Genomic DNA, 22,651 nt, shown 5'->3' with positions numbered 1-22,651 from the left:
GGGAGAGATGGACAGTTAGATGGATTCTGTTGTTGTTTCTGTTTCTGCTGTGTTGTTGTTCTTTTTCATGATGGCAACCTCTCTAATGTTTGGCTCCTCCGCTTGTTGTTGTATTACTCCGATGGTTTTAGCTTCTGCTGCTTGTACAAGAACTGCTTGGGCTTATCATGAGGAAATCAGTTTATCTACGGTTAATGGTATGCACAGATGTGTGTGCACTTATAACTGAAATTTATATTGAGCAAGAACTTTGTTAATAAATGTAGAAAATATTATACTAAACAATTACAATTGCGGTAAGTACATCCAGTGGTAACTCACACATAACTATGTATATTTATACATATATTTGTAAGTGTAACAACTGTAAATTATAAAATTACGCGCTGGTGCCCTTTAAGGGGACCTGGATGTATGTGTGTGTACTTGGAAGACATATCAGTGTTTGTCTTAACACCCACACATTTACAGAAACCAGCATAGGTGAAGAATCCTGTAACATAGGACACCCTATAATGCATATGCGCACATATGAATCGTTTAATACATAAGTATGTACATACATATGTACGCATGTGATTACATATATACAAGTGTACATAATTAAGATATTTATTTCTCTATGTATGTACTATGTATTCAGGGCTATTATTTCAGCATTATATACTATTATAATAGTTTATTTAGGTAAATATGTATGTATGTGTAGGTATCTCTGTATGGATGAGTGTAGCGAGAATTGAACAAGTCTTTTGTATTAGTTGCAAATATGTACGTAAGTATGTATGTATATACATACATAAATGTATTGATGTATTAAAAATATTTTATTTGTGTATTTCTAGTGCATATACCATATATGTATGCATGTAACTACAAATATATTTACATATGTACATATGTACATATGTATTAAAACATAGTTGCTTTGGTCGACAATCTGGTACATATTGTATTGTAGAGAACACATACTTTAAACGGAATAGTCTACATATCTACATATGGGTAATTCTCTGAGGGATGTCGCGTGCGACCAGCTTTTCAGTTACAAAAAAAAAACATATTCTGAAACAATTTTAAAAATAAGTAAAGGTTATTTTTATAGCTCTAGATTAGTGCTTTAATTAGAGCTAAGAATGGTTTTGGAATTTTTATTCTGTTTTGTTTTCTGTTCTGATAATTGCAAAAATTAACAAATTTGTACGCAAAACCAAAAAATGAACGAATATATATATTTTATCGTAAAACAGAATAAGTTACTAAAATCAATCTTAGCTCTAAAAATAGTGCTAATCCAAAGCTTTAAGAAAAACCTTCACTTAATTTTGAAATTGTTTTAGTTTATGTTCTTTTTTGTCACTGTAAAACTGTTCTCACGCGACATTTGCCAGAGAATTACCCATATGTTTATAGCCTTTGGATTAATTTAGTATTTTGTCGTTATATTAATTTTGTTTACGTTAGGTAGCGGGTCTCGTAAAGTCCAGAACACGGCTATAACGTAAGATTTTTTGTGTAAGGTTATTTTTCAACTGTATAATGATTTTTTAGCGCATCTTGATAGCATTTTATTGCCGAGCATGATCAGAAATGGAGCCCGAAACTTTAATTACAACAAATAACAGTTGTCTTTATGTCTGTACAGAATTCAAAGAAACACAAATCGAATTTTGCTCATCTCGAGATTTGACACTATAAGATAATGCTGTAAAAGCTAGATTCTGAGAAAAAATAGGATAATAAGCAAAAAAGCTACAGTCGAGTTTACTCGTGCGGTATTCGCAACTCTAGCTTCAAAATTACGGTTGTCATTCGAGTTATGTCAATTTGCGATAGTGAAAGTGGACTTGAAAAAATGTGAAACAATATTGATCTGCGATGCTGTTGAAAAAAAATGATATTTCTATATCTAATAGTTTATACACACGGACCAAATTTTTCTGCCAAATTTAGTTGCCAAAAACGGTCTCTAAAATTTGTGGAACTTCCAAAACAATGGCTTTTCCGTGCGTCAAAAATTGTGCTTTATTCTTTTCACGAGAAAATGCCTACACACGTTTTCTTTCATTGTTTTTATTGTATAATATTTTATTATGTTTTTGCATGAAATCCCTTTGCCAAAGTCTGCGAAAAATTTGTGGAACAGCCAATTGCACACTCACAAACATATCAGTATCGAAGTATCGATACCCTTTATTTTGTGCTGGGAACTGCTGAACGAAATATCGAGTGTGCTCGACTGTAACATACCATTTTTAATAAAACAATATTATTTACATATACCGTAACAATTTATAAAATACTATACCTTCGAGTTAAAAATATTCCAGATTGTCAGCTAAAGCAACTAAGACCCGATTACAGTTGGCGTTTCTTTGTCACATAAGAGTATTTCTTAAATAACCTCTACAATTTGTATATGATCGCAAGAAAAAATTTCAAGAAACATGTGTAATATATATAAAAAAAAATCTGTTGCTTACAAATGACGCATGCTTTTCAATTTTTTTTTTCGAGTTAATGTGCGTGCAAACAAGTGCTGTTAATAAAAATGATATCTCTATATTTTATAGTCTCTGAGATCTGGGTGTTCATGCGTACAAATGGTCAGCTGTATCGACTCCGCTGTTAACGCTGATCAAGAATATTTATAAATATGCATATCAGAAATGATTCCTCTTACATACATTTCTTTCTACCCTATGAATAGTGGGTATACAATCTTATGAATAACTGTTTTCTATCATCAAGTAAATTTTTTTATTTACTTGAAGTGAATTGTTGTCTTATTAATATCATTAATACCGATGGTTAATTCGAGTTTTTACATCTAAGGCCCTGTTCCCAGATGCGCGAAATCGTGTTTTTCCGCGCAACTCCATTTAAAAAAAAAACGGCATTGCAAATTTGTTGCGACGTCATTTCGTCCCGCGTATCCCAACACAAGAAAATTGTACAGCGTATCGATACTCCGGTACTGAAATGTATGTGGATGTCAAATCAACTGTTCCACATGCGAAAAAATAGACAACTCATTATTCCGCAACCATATCAGGAAAATGAAGAAAAGCATTAAGATCGATAATTAAAAAAAAAAAATTAAAATAATATTTCTGACGCATTTTCTCATGAAGAGAAACAGCATTAATTAATATTTCGAGTCGCAAGACTTAATATGACATTTAAAATCAAAAAAATATTGCAGCCAAGTTGCAATAATATATGCCATACAAATAGGCAATGAATGTGATTTCATCTGTTTTTTATATTGTGCATTTATTTAAAAGGCAAATGTTTGAGTGGTGTGGCCATAAATTTCTGTTTTTAACCATTTCCGTGTTAAATTTAGAGTCATAAAGGTTACCGAAAACAGCGCTTAAAACTAAAATGAAACCTTTAAAATGTTCACATTAGGTTATTCAGAATAGCAAGTCCATTCTTTATTTTTATCGCTCAGTTCATAATTAGGGCGCTTCTAATTTATTTATTTATTTATTTATTATTATTTATTACGAGATTAAGCATCTTACTTACACTAGAGTGGTCAGTCCTGAGTCGTCTCTGGCCTGACTGACTCCGCCGTGGGTCCAGTTACTCAATGCACGTGCGAAATTAACTTGTTTTGGCGGGTTAACAAAAGGTCAAATTTCTTAAAAACTGCTCTAAGGAATTCAACCAAAATTGCTACATATCTTTCGTGCATAATGCTACGGCCCACAATAAAGCCAAAGAAAGTTATGCTTATTAATCGGCAACATTGATTTTTTGGTGATTGATCTCCAAACCAACGAGACGATCGAAGCCACCTTGGTGGAACCCAGATCTCTCATCGCTTCGTGGCGAACTCTCTAGCATGTTCCAAAGAGTACAAGTCTCTCCTGAAGTCCTACAAGACGAGGAGAGGCTTCTGCTGAGTCCTAGGCAACATTAAAGACACCTCCAGACTGAGGAAGCTGTTGTCCAAGCAGGCTTCCAGTCCCAGTCTACTTAAGTCGGGCGATGGAATGTGGACGGAGAGCAGGGATGTATTGGAACAGAGAATAATGACTGGCAGCTCTTTCCTAGTCTCCCAGTTATGAGACCTCCTGCCGGTCTAAGCAATACAAACAAAATTACTTGGGCTATCGACTCCTTTGCAAAGGTAAGGTCGCCCGGTCTCGATTGACTTTCACCAGCGATGCTGCAAGCCAGCAAATCTGCGATTGTTCCATGGTTATCGGAGATTTACACGGCGTGCCTCGCATGGTGTCATATCCCCACTTTTTGGAGGACCTCTAAAGTCATCTTCCTGCCTAAGGCAAGCAAATGCAGTCACGTGGTCCAAAATGGCTTTCGGCCACTCATCCTAACCTCTTTTCTGCTTAAAACTGGAGAAGCTACTTGATATGCACATCCGGAGCAATTCATTGCATCTGATGGCCCCAAACCAGCTTGCTTACACAAAGGGCAAGCTGGGAAATACACAACCACCCTCAGTTTCGTAATGGAACTTACTTTGCGGGAAATTAAGGCATGGGCTGCAGCAGCCGGGCTCCCCCCAAAAATAGGCTGCACTATGCTAAAGCCGAGCCTAGCAGTAAAATACCTAGGTGTGGTCCTGGATAGCAAACTGACATGGAAGCTCAACGTGTTAGAAATGATGAAGAAGGCCACCGGAGTACATGGTGAAAAAGATGCTTAGCTGCACTTGGGGCCTCTCTTCTCATCTCTGTTGTTCGCCCTATCCTCACCTATTTTATTCTAGTGTGGTGGTAGGCCACGGGAAAAAAGGACGTACCGCTAAGTCTATACGCGCAATCCAAAGTCGCAAAATCGGCCCTTAGGATTGCTGCAACAGGTAATCTGGGTCTATTAGGCTATGGCTACAGCACCATTCGTAGGGAGACTAGTACAGACTTTTCAAACACCTCTTATAAACTCCCTGACCATTGCAGCTACTTCCAGTCGGAAGTCTTTGCAATTGGCAAGGCTGCAGAAGTGGCTCAAGGTTTTTACATCACAATCACAATTCGAATAATATCTTTGTTGACAGCCAGGTTGCAATAAGATCAATGCAGTCTGATGTGGTCAAGTCCAAAGTTGTCCTGGATAGCAGAAGAGCAATTGAGTCGCTGAACGCATTTGCGGTCGTGCGTATCACCAGGGCATTGATGGCCACGAGATCGCGGACACCCGCTAAAGAGGTGGTTGGGCTCGATGTTACCGACACATGTGCAATGTTCCGATATCCTTGCGAGCACTGGGCAGAGAAATTGAAGTGCGTTCTAGACTTCAGTGGGACGCGGGCTGGCGCAATACCAAATCGTGCAAAACTGCAAGGCTGATGTGTGCTTTAATAAATAATAAACAATAACATCGTTATCCCGACTCCGGCTAAAATACCTCAATTCGCCGTGCCACAACGATCTTCGTGGCGTTTCACGGCTATCATCTAGGATGCTGCTGGTTTTTGCCAAAAATGCATCCATACTATGCGACTTCTGAGACGAAGATACGCTCCACCGGTACAGCTACGGACCTCCACTGGTCTATGCTTTGCCCCGAATAGGGGCAGCCGGTCCTACCCAAGTTCACGTTCATTCTATTTTTTCGCTCGCTCTCGCAGTCGCAGTCAGACGTGTTTTTTTTCTTCATTCTTAAACTTTGTGATTTACATACAATTTCATCTCTATATTACTTGTGCTAAACTACTTACTTGTGTTTAATTAGTGATTGTTAAATCGCTGTGTGTTTTTCTGTAGTAATTATACTACACCCTGTGCTTACTCATTGTGTTTTGTGCTCTTTGTAAGTACAGATCATATTAGCTTGCAATTATTTTACCTATTTTTGATTATATTTTTTATTTTTTTTTTTGTCTGCAATTTGTTAGTCTGCTATAACAAGAAGGTCGTGTGCCGGTTGGTGCCAAAATGGGTTTTGTTTGTTGCTGGTTATGCGACAACGTGAGCTGGCTTTAACGGCAGTATTGTGGATTTAATTTCAGCCAAGTCAGGATTGATATGGACTTGTGAACACTGTAGGGACTCTGAACGCGATATTGCTGGGTTTATACGGCAGACGCGAACTGGTTTTAAAGATGTATTGGCGGGCTTTAAAAAACTCTCCAATAGCTTCTCGCTTTGGATTCTCGGGTTAAGAATATGAAGCTCTTGACCGAGTCTCCGAAGCGTTTAAAGGTCAATACGCGTCTGTCGATTGCCCCAATTGAGCTTTCTGTACCAAGTTTATCCGTACCACCTGCTGGCGAATTAATGTCATTTAGTTCTCCGTCCCCTCAACCCTCGGTAGCTCTGGAAGTTCCACACCATGACATTACGTCATTAAGCATGGAATCTCCTGCTACTACTTCGATTTTGGTCTCGGCTGAGATGGAGACGGTTGAAGAAATTCCACCACCACAATTCTCAGTCGATATCATCAGTGCTGTAACGATTGAAGAATCGCCTCCAGCTCCTGCATTAACTGTCCGCAACACGTTAGTTGCGGTGCCACCGCTTAAGCAGATTTTTATCCCAAGGCTTGCCCCTGAAACGACATCTGATGAGGTTCGGGCTTATATTAAGTCCAAATCATTCATCTTTTAAAATAAGTGTTCCCGCTGAACAATTTAGCATGATGTGCAGTAAAGAGATTTGGCCGGAACACCTTTTAGTCAAAGAATTTGTTGCTAAAGAGAAAAATAGATTTCTCTTCCTAATAGTAGCAAGAATTCTACTTCAAAGCCTTCTTCAATGTCTGTCAGTTCTAAAAACTAACATCCTCTTTACTTCTTGGCTATCAGAATGTAAGAGGCATTTGAAGTAAACTTACTGACCTGAAATTAAATAGTACATCTTTCCCTTTCAATGTCATTACCTTTACTGAAACATGGTTAAAGAATGACATTCTGATACGGAAATTTTTTCTAGTAGATTTTCCTTATACAGACGTGATCGCAAGGATCGTCGTGGTAGTGGGGTTTTAATTGCAGTAGATGCTCATTTTGCTTCAGAATTGATTGATCACACTTCTGATATTGAGCTAGTGATAGTCTTTTCGGAGTATCATTGTGTCAGATTAATGGAATTCTAAATTGTTTAAACAAGTCTTTAGACCTTAGTTTTGTTTTAGACCCAGATTCCTGTTCTCTATCGAGAACATCTCCTATATCTTCGCCCGAAGACCCTTACCATCCCACTTTAGAAAACTGACTGGTCGAAACTTTCTTTGCCTACGTACTTTGATATTGCGGTTGAATTTTTTTATTCTACTTTGAAATCGCTTTTTGATGCTTGTGCTCCATCAAGAATTCCACATTTGTCTGATAACCCGTTATGGTTTACTAAGAAATTATCGAATTTAAAAAATCTTAAGACGAGACTTTACAAAAAATTCAAGGAAAATGGTTCTTCTCTTGATTTTCTCCGCTATTGTGTTGCTCAAGCTCATAACAATGAGTGTTATAATAATTATTTGAGTAGGTGCAGAATAAGATTTCAGCGTGATCCTAAACGATTTTACGACTTTGTTAACTCGAAGCGTAGATCCGCGTCATCGCCTTCATTTATGTCTTTGGAGAATATGACAGTATCTAATGGTCCTGGTATTGGCGATTTATTAGCCGTCTTTTTTTCAAACAACATATTCTGTTCCTAGTTTTCAAAACTCCTTTTCTTATCCTTATCAGTTAAATTCATCTAATTGTATTTTTGGTCCTTTAATTTCTAAAAGCTCTATTTTAACGGAACTATAGGCTATAAAACAATTTTTTCGGCAGGTCCGTATGGAGTGCCTAGTTGTGTGCTGAGGTATTGTGCTAGTAGTATCTGTAAGCAGCTTTTTAAATTGTTTCAATTGTCCGTAAACTCATGCTCTTTTCCATAAATCTGGAAAAATCATACATTCTACCTATTCTAAAAAAAGAGAACAAATCTAAAGTTCAAATTATCGCGGTATATCTAAATTGTCTGCGATTCCGAAAGCATTTGAAAAAATCATAACTTCTCAACTGCAACATCTATGAAAATCTATAATTTAACCTTAGCAACATGGGTTTGTGAAATCTAGGTCCACTTCTACTAACTTTTTGGAGTTCTCTTCTATTGTAATTAAAGGATTCGAGAATAAAATGCAAACAGATGCCATTTACACCGATTTTAGTAAGGCTTTTGACTCAGTAAGTCATCACCTCTTAAACTTAATCTTTTAGGGTTCCCTCATAGCCTAATTGAGTGGATCTCCTTATACCTTTACAACAGAATTCAGAATGTTTATTATATCGGATTTGTAGCTAAATGTGTCCAAGTTACTTCTGGTGTGCCCCAGGGTAGCCATTTGGGTCCTCAATTGTTTACTTTGTTTATAAATGATCTTCCTTCTGTTATTGAGCATTCCCATGTACTTATGTACGCTGTTGACGTAAAGCTTTGCCTGACATTTAATGATAGTCTTGCAATGTCACTGTTGCAATGTGACCTCAATCGTCTAGAATCTTGGTGGAGAGTAAATATGTTACATCTCAATAGCAATAAATGTAAGTTTATGACCTTCTGTAGGGGTTCTTCCCAGGTAAATAACTATGTTTTATATAACACTCCTATTGAGCGAATTGAAGTTGTGAATGACTTGGGAGTTCTGCCTGATGCTAAACTAAAATTTGATAACCATATTTTGTCTGCTGTCAATAGGGCCATGGGTGTTCTGGGATTTATAAAACGCTGGTCGAAGGAGTTCAACGATCCCTTTATTACCAAAACTTTGTACGTCTCACTGGTTCGTCCTATCATTGAGTACTGATTTCTTGTCTGGAATCCCCAGTATAGGGTTTATCAAGATAGGATTGAGTCGGTGCAGAAACAATTCTTCTTATTTACTCTTCGTAGTTTAAATTGGAATCCTAATATTAGATTGCCACCTTATCGCAGTAGACTTTTATTACTAAACCTTCCTTCTCTTTCTGACCGTAGAACTATGCAAGGTGCTGTTTTCATACAGAGACTAATTAATGGTGAAATAGACACTTTGGAGCAGTTAAGTCAAATTAGTTTTGCAGTTCCGGTCAGGATCACTAGGAATTTTCTTCCTCTTCTCATTTCTCGTAGAACTACTAATTTTGCTTGCCATAATCCCTTCCGTATTCTATGTGTGAATTATAATAATATTAATAACGTAGTTTGCTCTAGTGAATCTATTCCTCTGCTCAAAACCTAATTATTAGCATATTTATCGAGTATTTAATTGTTTTTCATCTTCTTATACATATATCCTAACATATTTTAAGTTAACTTAATTAGCTGTCCAGCGTCTTTTAATATTTATTCGCGGTTGTGGATTAATGCATGCTGTTCACAAATTTATTTTGTACTGCCGTTAGTACGTCAACGTTCAAAGAAGTATGGTTATGGAATAAAATTGACTACATTGATTTAATTTATTTAGAATGCTCACAATCGGTATAATGATTCCATGAAAAGTATGTAACACACAGAAGGAGGCATCTCCGAGCCTTTGTTTCAAATGTTTTCCACGCCCACTCCCGTCCGGAAAATCGACTACAATCGAATAACAAGCGTGATTTTAGAATTTTAAAGACGAACTATAGATTTTACGATTCTCAAAAATTTGTTTGCGATCAGACAAAAACTATATAATTTATTTAAGAAATACCTTTGTAAGCCAAAGCGCCTACTTACTAAAGGTCTTAGTTGTTTTGCCTGACATTCCGGTATATTTTATATAGTATATTTTGAATGCAGTATTTTGTCAATATACCAAATTAGCATATCTGGAATACATTTAATATTTTTGTGATATATTAATTTGATATATTTTCTTTTCTGCTTTCATTGAACTATAGCTTTCTTACTTATTTTTTATACTTCAATATTTTTACCTTATAGATTTATTCGACTTCAAATAAAATTAATAAAGTAAATATTAATAAATGAAATATGTATTTATTGATACACATTTCTTTGTGAATTTTTCCCCATTTGTTCGTAGGCAAGAGATGAAAATAAAAACATTATTGCAAACATTTGCTTTATGGTGGTGCATATAATATTTATAGGTATATAATTATACAAGACTATTGATCCAATGCACAATATCGTCTATCTCGCGTCTTTGCAGATTTCTCTGCCGGGCCTCTAAACAGACACACACACCATAAATATTCATGTGCCGAAGGCATGCTTTTTTTTGGCACATCGTATAACTTCTGATCTTATTAATTATTATTGTTTAAAGAAGTAAATATAAACACAAATCCAATATTAATATAAATATGTATTGGTGCCGACCACTACTTAAAATGTCAAATTAAGTAGTTAATGACTTGAGCAAGGACTGATGTCAGACTGCGCGTGAAGCGAGCAACATTGCTTTGTACGCTCTGATCAAGTTGTTATAATATATATTATTATTATATACTACTTTGCCTAAAAGTTGGCAATAGCGTAAGGTAAAAAGTATATTGAATGACCATATTGTGAGCATTCTAAATAAATTAAATCAATGTAGTCAATTTTATTCCATAACCATACTTCTAAGGAACATTTCCCCAACACCATAATCTCATTCTGGTCATATTTGCGGTTAGTTTTCTAAAAAAATCAAAATCTCCAAAAAAATTTTCATATACATACATCGTTGTTCATAGTTATGTTCAAGTTCAGAAAGAATGGAATATACCATAAATATGTAATATAATGTTTTACATGGGTGTCTTAATATGTTTTGATTTGTGCTTAGTAATTCATATAAAATAAAATGTTTAATTTATTATTTTGAAAAATATTTCAACTTGTCTCTTATAGATGATAAATGTTTCTGAAATTTGCAAATAAAAAAACATAAATTATGAATAATTGTATGAATTATGGTGGATTAATTGATTAACGAATAAAACCATCATAAGCGGAGAAGCGACTAAAATGAAATCTTATGGAAAAGTAATTTTAGTTTTAGTGCTGATATGGAGGACAGATGTGGTAATTGGCGGAAAGTCCCAACCACAGGATACAGTATCAGTATCGCTACCAGGCGATATAATTCTGGGTGGTTTGTTTCCCGTGCATGAGAAAGGCGAGGGTGCATCGCCATGCGGGCCCAAGGTCTACAATAGAGGAGTGCAACGATTGGAGGCTATGCTCTACGCCATTGACCGAGTTAATAATGATTCAAATTTGCTCCCTGGTATCACGATAGGCGTACATATTTTAGACACATGTTCGCGCGACACTTATGCTTTAAATCAATCTCTACAGTTCGTGCGCGCATCGCTTAACAACTTGGATACCTCAATTTTTGAATGCTCCGATGCTTCCAGTCCATTGTTGAAGAAAAACGCGTCTTCCGGACCAGTGTTTGGAGTCATCGGAGGCTCTTACAGTTCTGTGTCTCTGCAAGTGGCAAATCTTTTTCGACTCTTCCACATACCACAAATATCACCAGCTTCCACAGCCAAAACACTTTCCGACAAATCACGCTTCGATCTGTTTGCCAGAACGGTGCCGCCAGATACATTTCAGTCCGTCGCGTTGGTCGATATTATAAAGAACTTTAACTGGTCTTATGTATCCACAATTCACTCGGAAGGCTCTTATGGCGAATATGGTATTGAAGCGTTCCATAAGGAAGCAAGCGAACGACATGTGTGCATTGCTGCTGCTGAGAAAGTACCCAGTGCAGCAGATGATAAGGTCTTTGATGCAATTATTAGCAAACTACTAAAAAAACCAAGTGCTAGAGGTGTTGTTCTTTTCACTCGTGCTGAGGACGCTCGACGCATTCTACACGCGGCGAAACGCGCAAATTTAACGCATCCGCTGCATTGGATAGCAAGTGACGGGTGGGGCAAACAGCAAAAGCTCCTTGAAGGATTGGAGGACATAGCGGAGGGTGCAATAACGGTTGAGTTGCAATCGGAGATTATTGAAGATTTTGATCGTTATATGATGCAATTGACGCCACTTTCCAATCAGCGTAATCCTTGGTTCGCAGAATACTGGGAAGATACTTTTAACTGTGCTATAAAAAACAGCTCTGAAGATAATTCAACAAACCATGAACGAAAAGTTATTTGTGATGATAACTTAAGGTTATCAGAAAAAGTTGGGTGAGTATCTAAAAACAAATTGTTAAATTTCGATTAGTATTGTGCCATTTTTTCGCAATTATCGTTTGTGCCATTTTATGAGAAATATTATATTTCAATTAAACCAGACTGAAAATAAGTGTGTAATATATATATAATATAATAAATGATACGGTATTATCGTGTAAGCTTTGTAAATAAATGTACCAGAAAAATAGTGATAATGGAACCTCTTCGGCTCGAAGTGCGAAGACAGCGCGCAGCGTACGTCACACACTCGGTTCAGTCGCAGATCGAATGCGGAACGATGAGCATGAGATGAATGTATGCGGCTATGTAACATATGTATGTATATACATTATTGCCTATATTAGTATGTGTTTGCATATGAAGTTTTGCAACGTGCAGTTGCCGCGCAAACTATCACTAGCGCACGTCAAGTTTTTTTTTAGCCTCGACGAAAGTATCGAAAATGACAAAGACAACTGATGAAAACACATAGGTAATGCATTGACTCTGCTGATAGTTTGATATTTAAATACTATAAACAAAATTATTTTTATATTCTTCAGATAACAATAACATTTCAGAAAATTTGAGAAAACAAAAATTAATACTGATAAAAAAATCATTTAAATATTAATATTAGAAACTTATGTTGGCTAATATATTTAATTTATGATTGTAATTATGTTTTTAATATATTTCTGTAATTGTATCATTACCCGATTTGAATGTATTTATTTTTTTAAAGTTCAAATTTTTTTTAAATAGAGTTTTAAATAAAGTTTACCCAAAATAATTACGGTTTTATTTTAATATTTAAATGTACAAATTTTCAATCATCAAAAATCAAAATTAGTTAATACTTCTGTAAGTAAGCTAAAAAAGGAATGAAAATTTGTAAACCCCATTTTTAAGAAATACAAAATATGTGTGTATTTTTGCTTGCAAACTATCAGCAAAGCCAATGCAGTCTTTATGCAGGCGCCATTTAAATGCAAACATCTAAGACATGAGCAATTGATGTCATCTTCATTTTCGAGACTTGCGTCGCGGCAAAATAAAATTGACGTGCTCTATCGCTAGTTTGCGTAGCAACTGCAAATTACAACTCTACACATGCATACGCATTTTAATAGATACATAGACGCATACATACAAACGAAATTTTGAATTTCAAAATGAGTCGAAGAGGCTCTGGGGTTCTAATTGCAGCGCTCGGCTCTTCTAGGGTCGCAATAATGCTGTTGCGAATAATACGTTTCTGCTTCAAGACGTAATGTATCTACGTTGCGTAAACGTAGAAGCCATTCAAAAGGCTTGTACCGGCATACTGGCGGTCACACCGGCCAAACGATCTAAAACATTCGTTCGACATGCTTTTGGAATCTATATACAGTGGATCGCAGCTTATTTCGTGCAGTCGCAAACTTAAAGTTTGAACCTCCACTGTTTCTAAACCATCAAAGATATTTCAAAAATTTAAATGAAGGTTGGTACAACAGAGTTTGTAGATTTGAAATTAATAAGAAAAATGTTTTTAATTACAAAAGTAAAAGAATGAGATAAAAAAAATAAATTTTGGGCATTTTTTATGCCGCAGCTTATTTCGTGCAGACATTTTATATAGACGAAATTCTAACTTATTTGACTAGAATATTAGATTTTAACGCCAGATTTGGTATTTTTGGTAGTTAAACTAAAAGATTTAATGAGTATTTTGACTTTGAGACATTGAAATACGAAAATTTTGGGGAATTACAAACATGGCACCTCGAACAACTATTAAACAACGAGAATCAGTCCTCAAATATTTTAAAGATGGGAACAGCCAGCGTGCTATTGCGGAGAAGGTTTCACTAAGCTTTAGCACTGTACAATATATAATTTAGCGCTTTATTCGTGAAAATCGGGTAGAAAATAAAGGTCAAAATGCACCAAATAAAATTTTTTGCGAACAAGAGGAGCGTCGCATAGTAAGAAAAGTTAAACAAAATCTGAAGCTATCCTCCAAAATTGGCTGTGGAGATAGAGGATGAAATGGACAAGAAATGTAACCCGGATACAGTGCGCCGGGTCCTGCACGAACACAACTTTAATGGTCGAGTAGTTCGAAAAAAATAATTTATTAACAAGAAAAATCAGGACTACCGCTTACATCTCGCTCGGGAACATATCCGCCATCCGTATGTAATATTATATATAAATGAAAGTCTATAATGTTTGACCACTTATAAATCAAGAACGGCAGAACAGATTTGAGTGAAAATTGGTACGGAGGTAGCTTAAAGCCAGGAGATTGCTATAGGATACTTTTTATCCCGTTCGACATCGCGAATTTTACTCCACCGACATAGCTGCATTTATAGTAATGAATAACAGTAAGTAGGCTGTGAGCGTAACGTATCATACACGAGATTATGTATTTATACATTTTTCATTTATTTTACAGTCAGCAATGCCGCGAGCAAGACGATCGAAAAAAAATAAAATAAAAATAAATAAATAAAATAAAAAATTAATGGTTGAGTGAGCGAGCAATTTTAGCGGAAAAATTGCGAAATCGGCACAATTTAAAAAATCGGAAAAATTTTGGCAAATGAAAAAAAATGGAAAAATCGGCAAAAATTCCGGAAATCGAAAAAGATTGAAAATCATAAAAATTTTAAAATCGGTAAAATTTTGGAAGTAGAAAACAATTTTAAAGTCGGCAAATTTTTTAAAATTGAAAAAATTGTAAAAACCGCCAAATTTTTGGAAATTGAAAAAATATAAAAATCGGCATTAATAATGAATGAAATAATATAGGTTTACTAATTGGCCCTTTTTACTGAATAATGGAAATTATTTAAATAAAAGTGCATGGCAATTTCTATTTTATAAATGTTTATTTAAACAATTTTTTCCCCCAAACCCTTATTTCCAAGACCCACGAATCTAGGTTCAATTTCATGCATATTATTTATTTATTTTTATACCCGCTACCCATAGGGTAGAAGCGTATTATAACTTTGTGCCGGCAGGAAATGTATGTAACAGGTAGAAGGAGGCATCTCCGACCCTATAAAGTATATATATTCTTGATCGGCGTCAACAGCCGAGACGATCTAGCCATGTCCGTCTGTCCGTCCGTATGAAACACTGGATCTCGGAGACTATAAGAGATAGCTATAATTTTTATTATTTATTATGTTTGACGCAGATCAAGTTTGTTTCAAATTTTTGCCACGCCCACTTCCGACCTCGCAAATCCTGAAAATTTGGATGCGATCAGATAAAAATTGTGAAAGTTATTAAAGAAATACTTTTGTATGGGCAAAAACGCCTACTTACTAGGGGTCTTAGTTGCTTTGGTTGACAATCTGGTATATTGTGCCGTCTATGGTATATTTTGAATGGTGTACTATATCGATATACCAAAAATACCATTTGGTATACTTTTAGTATTTTCTGTATATTTTAAAAATAATACCGCAATTCTTTGCCTTTATTAAAAATGGGTAGCGGGTATCTCACAGTCGAGCACACTCGACTGTAACTTTCTTACTTGTTTTTTTCTTGTATTTTTGTTATCGGAAGTTAGCATAGAACAAATTTAAAAGAAAATTGATATAAAATGTAGGTGTTCGTACGGAAAGACAGAAAGACGTGCGGATATACATCGTCTCGACTGTTGGCGGTGTAACACACATTCCATGTTAACAAAATATAATATACGATAATTTAGCGAGAATGTGTCTCTATTTTTTTCGGTACGTTCAAGGATGGTTCAGTGGATATAACACATATGCCGTGTTAGCAAAATATCATATATTTTTTAGCGATTAGGTATATAGAAAATAAAAATATATGTTTTTTTGTATGTGTTTTGCTTTAGATATGAACAAGAATCAAAAACACAGTTCGTTGTTGATGCCGTCTACGCCTTTGCCCATGCGCTTCATCACTTACACACTGATCTGTGCACGCAGAATAATGAAAATGAAGGAGGTCAACAAAGTCATCATGCACATAGCGAGTCCGTATGGTATCGCAAGCCAGTAGTCGACATCCATTCACAGGCGTGTCCTGATATGGCCAGCTATGATGGCAAAGACTTTTACAATAATTACTTGTTAAACGTCTCATTTGTTGGTACTGTTTCGCTCTCTATTATACAAGCACCACATATTTAATCAAACCTTGAAAATATTTCTTAAATGCTGCAGATCTGGCTGGCAGTGAAGTAAAATTTGATCGTCAAGGAGATGGCTTGGCTAGGTATGATATATTAAATTATCAACGACTGGATAATTCTACTGGGTATCAATACAAGGTAAACAGTATTAACTTATTAAAACGTCACAAATTGTGAGATGAACATAAACCTATTCTTTTTATTATTAATATGCAGTTATGTATATGTAAATATGTTTATTATGTTATGACGTACTGAATCGCTGTAGATTTTTTTCCATTGATAAATACTTAAAACATTAAAAACAAATAAGTCGTAATGAATTTGGTTTGCCTTCGAAAAGCCTCTATTTTAATGTGAAAATTGCACACAGCAGACTTGAGCATTAGGTAATAAAAGTTGAGTTTCTTTATAATAATTGTAAAAGTAAATTATAAATAGTTAGATCAGTAATATCAATGATCCTATGTAATTGCTTATGATCGATTTCAATCACTGTTGTTGTGTAAGACCTCATCAACTTTGTAATGGAAGGTGTACTTTGGGTTTATACACTTCTAGTGGAGGTCTCCATACTTCCTCCTTTTAGATTGTCCGAAGCTAGTGTAGGCCCTACGGAGTACCTACCTTACTTTTAGAAGCTTACAGTTTACACATCTTAGTAGTGACATATTCACAAATGTAAGATTGTTAAATTTTATAACAGAACGTAATTAAGGCGTGGACAAAATAATAATAAATACTTAAATAAAAATAACACTTAAAATTAATTTCGTCGCCTATGCATATATGTATTAGTATATAATGTAACATGTTATGTAACATATTTGAAGGTAATTGGGAAATGGTTTAACAACCTTGAGCTGAATTTGGAGACCGTGGTCTGGAATAAGGAACAGGAAATGCCAACATCAGCATGCTCATTACCTTGTAAAGCGGGAATGATTAAAAAACAACAGGTTAGTTCGAATCGATTTATCTGTCATATCCGGAATATGTTTTAAAAATATATAATTTTTATATAATCTTAGGGGGATACATGCTGTTGGATCTGTGACAGTTGTGAGCCATACGAGTATGTTTATGATGAGTTCACTTGCCGTGATTGTGGTCCGGGCCTATGGCCCTACCCCGATAAATTATCATGCTTTGCCCTAAGCATACAGTACATGAGCTGGAATTCATTGTTTGCAATCGTTCCTATGATAGTTGCACTTATTGGTATTACGATGACTATATTCGTTATTGTGCTCTTCGCCAAAAACCACGATACACCCCTTGTGCGAGCGTCTGGCCGTGAACTAAGCTACACTCTATTGTTTGGAATTTTGGTGTGTTACTGCAATACGCTGGCTCTGATTGCAAAGCCAACAATTGGATCATGCGTATTGCAAAGATTCGGTATCGGAGTCGGGTTTTCAATTATTTACAGCGCGCTCCTTACAAAAACTAATCGCATATCGCGGATCTTTCACTCTGCATCAAAGTCGGCCCAACGACTTAAATATATCTCACCCCAATCTCAAGTTGTGATAACCTCATCATTGATCGGTATTGTCTCTAATGTTTAATTTATGTTTTTTTTATTGCTATGTTAACAATACACTTTCTTGCTGCTTAAATAGCAATACAAGTCTTAATCACTATGATATGGATGATTGTGGAACCGCCAGGAACGCGATTTTATTACCCAGATCGAACGGAAGTGATTCTTAAGTGCAACATCCAGGATATGTCCTTCCTCTTCTCGCAGTTGTACAATATGATATTAATTACGATTTGCACAGTATATGCTATTAAGACGCGAAAAATACCCGAAAATTTCAACGAATCGAAATTCATTGGCTTCACCATGTATACCACATGTATCATATGGCTAGCGTTTGTGCCAATTTACTTTGGTACCGGGAACTCGTATGAAGTGAGTTCGTACAAAATTAATCAAATTTCAAATAAAAATTATGTACCCACTACCCATTAGGTAGAGTATTAAAACTAATAATTAAATCATTGAAACTAGTGACTATGGTATCCACATTAAAAGAATACAGAAAAAAATGTTTTTTTCAAGAAATGAAATGGAAATATGAGTGTTTAAATAATCCTGAGTATAGAGAATTCGGAGAGGAGTTTCATTATAGTTGATATTGATTCTGTATCAGAGTTGCCGACTTATTTTGTTTTAAATATAATATTCTCTTCACTTTTGGGTAGTGGGTATAAAATAAGAGAAGTCGAGAATAGCATGTCAACGAAAAAGACATATATTAAATCTGAATAATTGGTATTCTTAACTTACAATTTCTAATTTTACAGGGGTTTTCCAAACATCAATTTTTGATTTACACATATGTTTTATATATTTTAACATCGTATACATGGTATGTTTATTTTTTAGAAATTGTAATTTTAATATACATACTTACAAATTTTGTTGGCTTCTAATTGAAATTGCAAATTTATCATTTCGTTAAGTTAATATTATCGAAAGCAACTTTATAATAATAAATGAATCATAAAACACTTATTTAAAATTAATTTTAAGTTTAAGTAACACGTTAAATATTTATTAACTTAATATTTGGCATTGTTCTACCTTCAGATTCAAATTACAACATTATGCATCTCAATTAGCTTAAGTGCTTCAGTGGCGTTGATCTGCCTTTACTCGCCTAAAGTATACATACTGGTCTTTCATCCGGATAAAAATGTGCGAAAACTAACAATGAATAGCACAGTATATCGACGATCTGCTACAACTGCAGGGGGTCAAGCAATGCCAACAAGTTCGGGATATAGCCGCACGCCCCTCGGAACTGGAGTTGGTATATCTGCAAGCGCTAACGCTGCTACAATAGCTGCGTCGTCAGGACGAGCTTCACAAAGTGGTAGTCAAAACAGCCCAAGTCCCGACATAACACATAAGCAAACAATTATTCAAAATAATGAGGAAGCATGGATTGATTCACAAGCAACTCCAAAATGTGAATGAAATTTCGAAAATATAAAGCACTTTTAAGCAACATAATCGAAAAAGTAAATCATACATTTTTTTCATAGCATTAAACCATCTACAACCATATATCTATTGCTCAGATTTTTTATGACAATTGTTTGAATCATTAGAAATTTTCAATCAGATACACATAATTATGCTGAGTGATAAAAGTTGGATTTATGCAGAAAAAAAAATCTTCCTTAAAGCTATGAAATTAATTCAGTCATTTTAAATGTAGGCTTATCAATTATGGTCAATATTTATATAAATATTACAAGATCGGTGACCACAAAAAATCAATTTGCTATATTTATAAGTGGAACGGTCTGCCGAAGATTTTAAAGAAATTGACTATGGAAATTTATTATTGGTCTTGCCAGGCACTACAATTTAGGGCTTTAAGATTAGTTTAATACAGCTTTTTTGGTGTACTACACAGTGACTCAGTTTCCGAAAACTTGTAGCGAATTTCACATATTCCTGTATTGGTATTTATAAAAGTACTATTAAAAATTATAATTTTAAAATATCGTTTTCTATTTATAAGAAATATTTTTTCAATACTTCCGGTTTTAAGGGGCCAGTTTCCAAAAATGTTATTAATAATTTATTAATTTTAAATTTACCAATTTTATTTTACAAATACCTTGTTAATTTGACTTAAACAATTCCAGGCGTTTAACAAAATAAAGAATTAATAAATCACGTATGAAAAATTCAATATATAAATATACATATTTACATACTATGCAGTTCCGGTATTCCAATAAAATATATCCTGTTCAAAACAAGTAAGAAAGCTACAGTCGATTGTGCTTGACTGTGAGATACCCGCTACCCATTGTGAATAAAAGTAAAACCTCATTACAATATGAGTTTTTCCATGTACAAAAGTATTTCCTAAATAACTTTTACAATTTTAATCTGATCACAACCAAATTTTCAGGAATCTTAATAACTATAGTTATTATGATATGTACCAAATATCGTCTCTATCTTAACACTTGTTATTCGATTTTTGACCTTTGCGGGGGAGCAAGTAGGCGTGACAAAAACTTGAAACAAACTCGATCTACGTTCAAACATAAATGCTTTCGAAAAAGAATATAGTGTTATCTCTTATGGTCTGTGATATCCAATGTTTCATACGGACAGGCAGATGGGTATAGCTATATCATCTTGATTGATGAGGCTAATCAAGAATATAATATAATTATTTTCCAACAATTTGTTGTGTTAGAACAAGAAACTTCTTATAACGACTTAAAACTACCATGTATGTATGGCGTGTGATAGTGTTTTTATGCTGTGTTATCAAATTGCTACAGAATGTTTTAGGTGGAATTTAAATAGTGGCGTGATTATCGAAAATAATCGAGTAAGCGTAATTTTAAAGATAGAGCTGGTGTATACAATAATAACTATAGTATTTGTGAATCCTGGAAATTTGATTGCGATCAGATAAAAATTGTGGAAGTTATTAAAGAAATACTTTTGTATGGGCAAAAACGCCTACTTACTGGGGGTCTGAGTTGCTTTGGCCGACAATCTGGTATATTGTGCCGTCTATGGTATATTTTGAATGCGGTACTATATCGATAAAACAAATACATTTGGTAAATTTTTTGTATTTTTGTAGTATTTTCGGTATGTTTTTAACATAATACCGCAATATTTTGCTTTTATTCAAAATGGGTAGCGGGTATCTCACTCGACTGTAGCTTTCTTACTTGTTATTTTTGCATGCAGATCAAGTTTGTCTTATATTTTTGCTGTGCTCACTTTAGCCTACGCAAATCGGAATAAATCGACCAGCAATAGTAATTTTGAAAATAGTTACGATTTGGTGCATATGTACAATAACAACCACAATATTTATGATTCATGAAAATTTGTTTCCGATTGAATCAAAATTGTAAACGGAATTGAATTGAAGAAATACTTTTGTATGGCAAAAAAATGCTTTCGGGTCTTAGTAGTGACATTCCGGTATATCTTGTACTACGGTATGGGTAGCGCGTATCTTACAGTCGACTCGACAAATTTGATGCTTACCTAACCCGAGGGTTTTGTATAAAAGAAACCACAAAAACTACAAACAAATTGAATGCCTACATAACCCTCGTGCTTTATGAATCATTTTAAACAATAATAAATTTATTTAATTAATAATAATAAATTTTTTGGTAAAAAGGAACCCACCTTGCGCCAGCTACAATGCCGGGCAATCACTAAGCAAAGTTATTTTTAGTAAAATTCTTTATCACTCTAAATTATGTTAATTAAATTTTATTTATATTTTTAATAGTTTAGGCACGCAAGTTTGAAAGAAAGGGCAATATAAAATATGCGCTGACATTATGTTATATAGGTATATAGACATCCCCAGAAGAAGGTCCGATCCCAACAATTAAATTAATGTTATTTTATTTTATTTAAATACTTTCAATGATAAAGTACTGCACATTAAAAAAAAATAATTGTAGTGGAAACATTGCAAGGCAATCTTCATCCGCATTGTTTTCTTTAGTTCCGTGTATGATATTCTTTTATCGTGTTTTCACAAATCCTTACTACAAAAGACCGAATATAATTAAAATAATGTTTAGCAAACTGAGCGAAAATATTACGTTCGTCACTTGATGTTACAAATTTCAAGAAAAAACATAATAAATTTAAATGTTAATAAATTAACAATTACATTTCTTTATTATTCTAAAACGATTTTTCTTTCAATTCTTTCATATACGTATCGGTTTAAAAATTTTATTTGACTTTTTTAATCCTCATCCTGTAATTGCTCTTAAAGGTGCAAGTAAATGCAAATACAAAGAAGAGTAGTTTCGAAACTACGTAGCTGAGTGGTCAGCAATAATCTAATGGTCATAAAATTATGTATCCATAAAAATATGTTTACATATAACATTATACGAAAGTGTAAATTTAGATAAAAATAAAAAAATATAATTTTGTTTTCTAATTTTTGGGATATCTAAAGAATGCGTAAAACTGTTATGAGTATTCGAAAATTTAACGGGCATCCAATTTTAAAAATCAAAAGCTTATATATTTGTCGAATGTTAAAAACCAGAGCCAGCAGTGCAGCTTAAAATTAAACCTAAATATTTTCATATATAACTTCCGATTGTTGTTTAATTTTCAGAGATTAATTATATTATTCTTATTAGTGTTTACACAGAACTATCTCAATGGATTCCCACTTTGGAATGACATGCGTGCGACACTGTCTCGTCGAACTGTATATCTCAATATCTTGGCTGTTGACTATAATGAATACATTTAGTTTATGGGAATCCACTAGATCTTGATCTGAACTGTTGCGGGTACTCTTACAAATTTAAACATAACGTTAATAGTTCCCTCAAAAGGCTGT

General features: G+C 34.5%; 1 protein-coding gene across 7 annotated transcripts; it reads left to right on the top strand.

Annotated features, from left to right (window-relative positions):
• Positions 1 to 93: 93 nt before the first annotated feature.
• On the top strand, positions 94 to 22,635 carry LOC117573129 (metabotropic glutamate receptor). 7 transcript variants are annotated; one of them, XM_034256055.2, is made up of 9 exons: positions 94 to 296; positions 10,800 to 12,100; positions 15,960 to 16,216; positions 16,291 to 16,397; positions 17,093 to 17,218; positions 17,291 to 17,810; positions 17,885 to 18,180; positions 18,576 to 18,640; positions 18,862 to 18,985. In XM_034256055.2, coding segments are annotated over exons 2-9 (2,556 nt in total). In that variant the 5' UTR covers positions 94 to 296; positions 10,800 to 10,916; the 3' UTR covers positions 18,863 to 18,985. The 7 variants fall into 7 exon arrangements, with proteins under 7 accessions (XP_034111946.1, XP_051862193.1, XP_034111945.1 ...); XM_034256054.2 differs by lacking the exon at positions 18,576 to 18,640 and adding an exon at positions 22,446 to 22,635 and having other exon boundaries at positions 95 to 296; positions 18,862 to 19,295; XM_052006233.1 differs by lacking the exons at positions 18,576 to 18,640; positions 18,862 to 18,985 and adding an exon at positions 18,241 to 18,512.
• Positions 22,636 to 22,651: the final 16 nt, after the last annotated feature.

This window comes from Drosophila albomicans, chromosome 4, assembly GCF_009650485.2.
Source record: "Drosophila albomicans strain 15112-1751.03 chromosome 4, ASM965048v2, whole genome shotgun sequence".
Lineage (NCBI taxonomy): Eukaryota > Metazoa > Arthropoda > Insecta > Diptera > Drosophilidae > Drosophila > Drosophila albomicans.
This window is presented reverse-complemented; position numbering and strand designations above follow the sequence as displayed.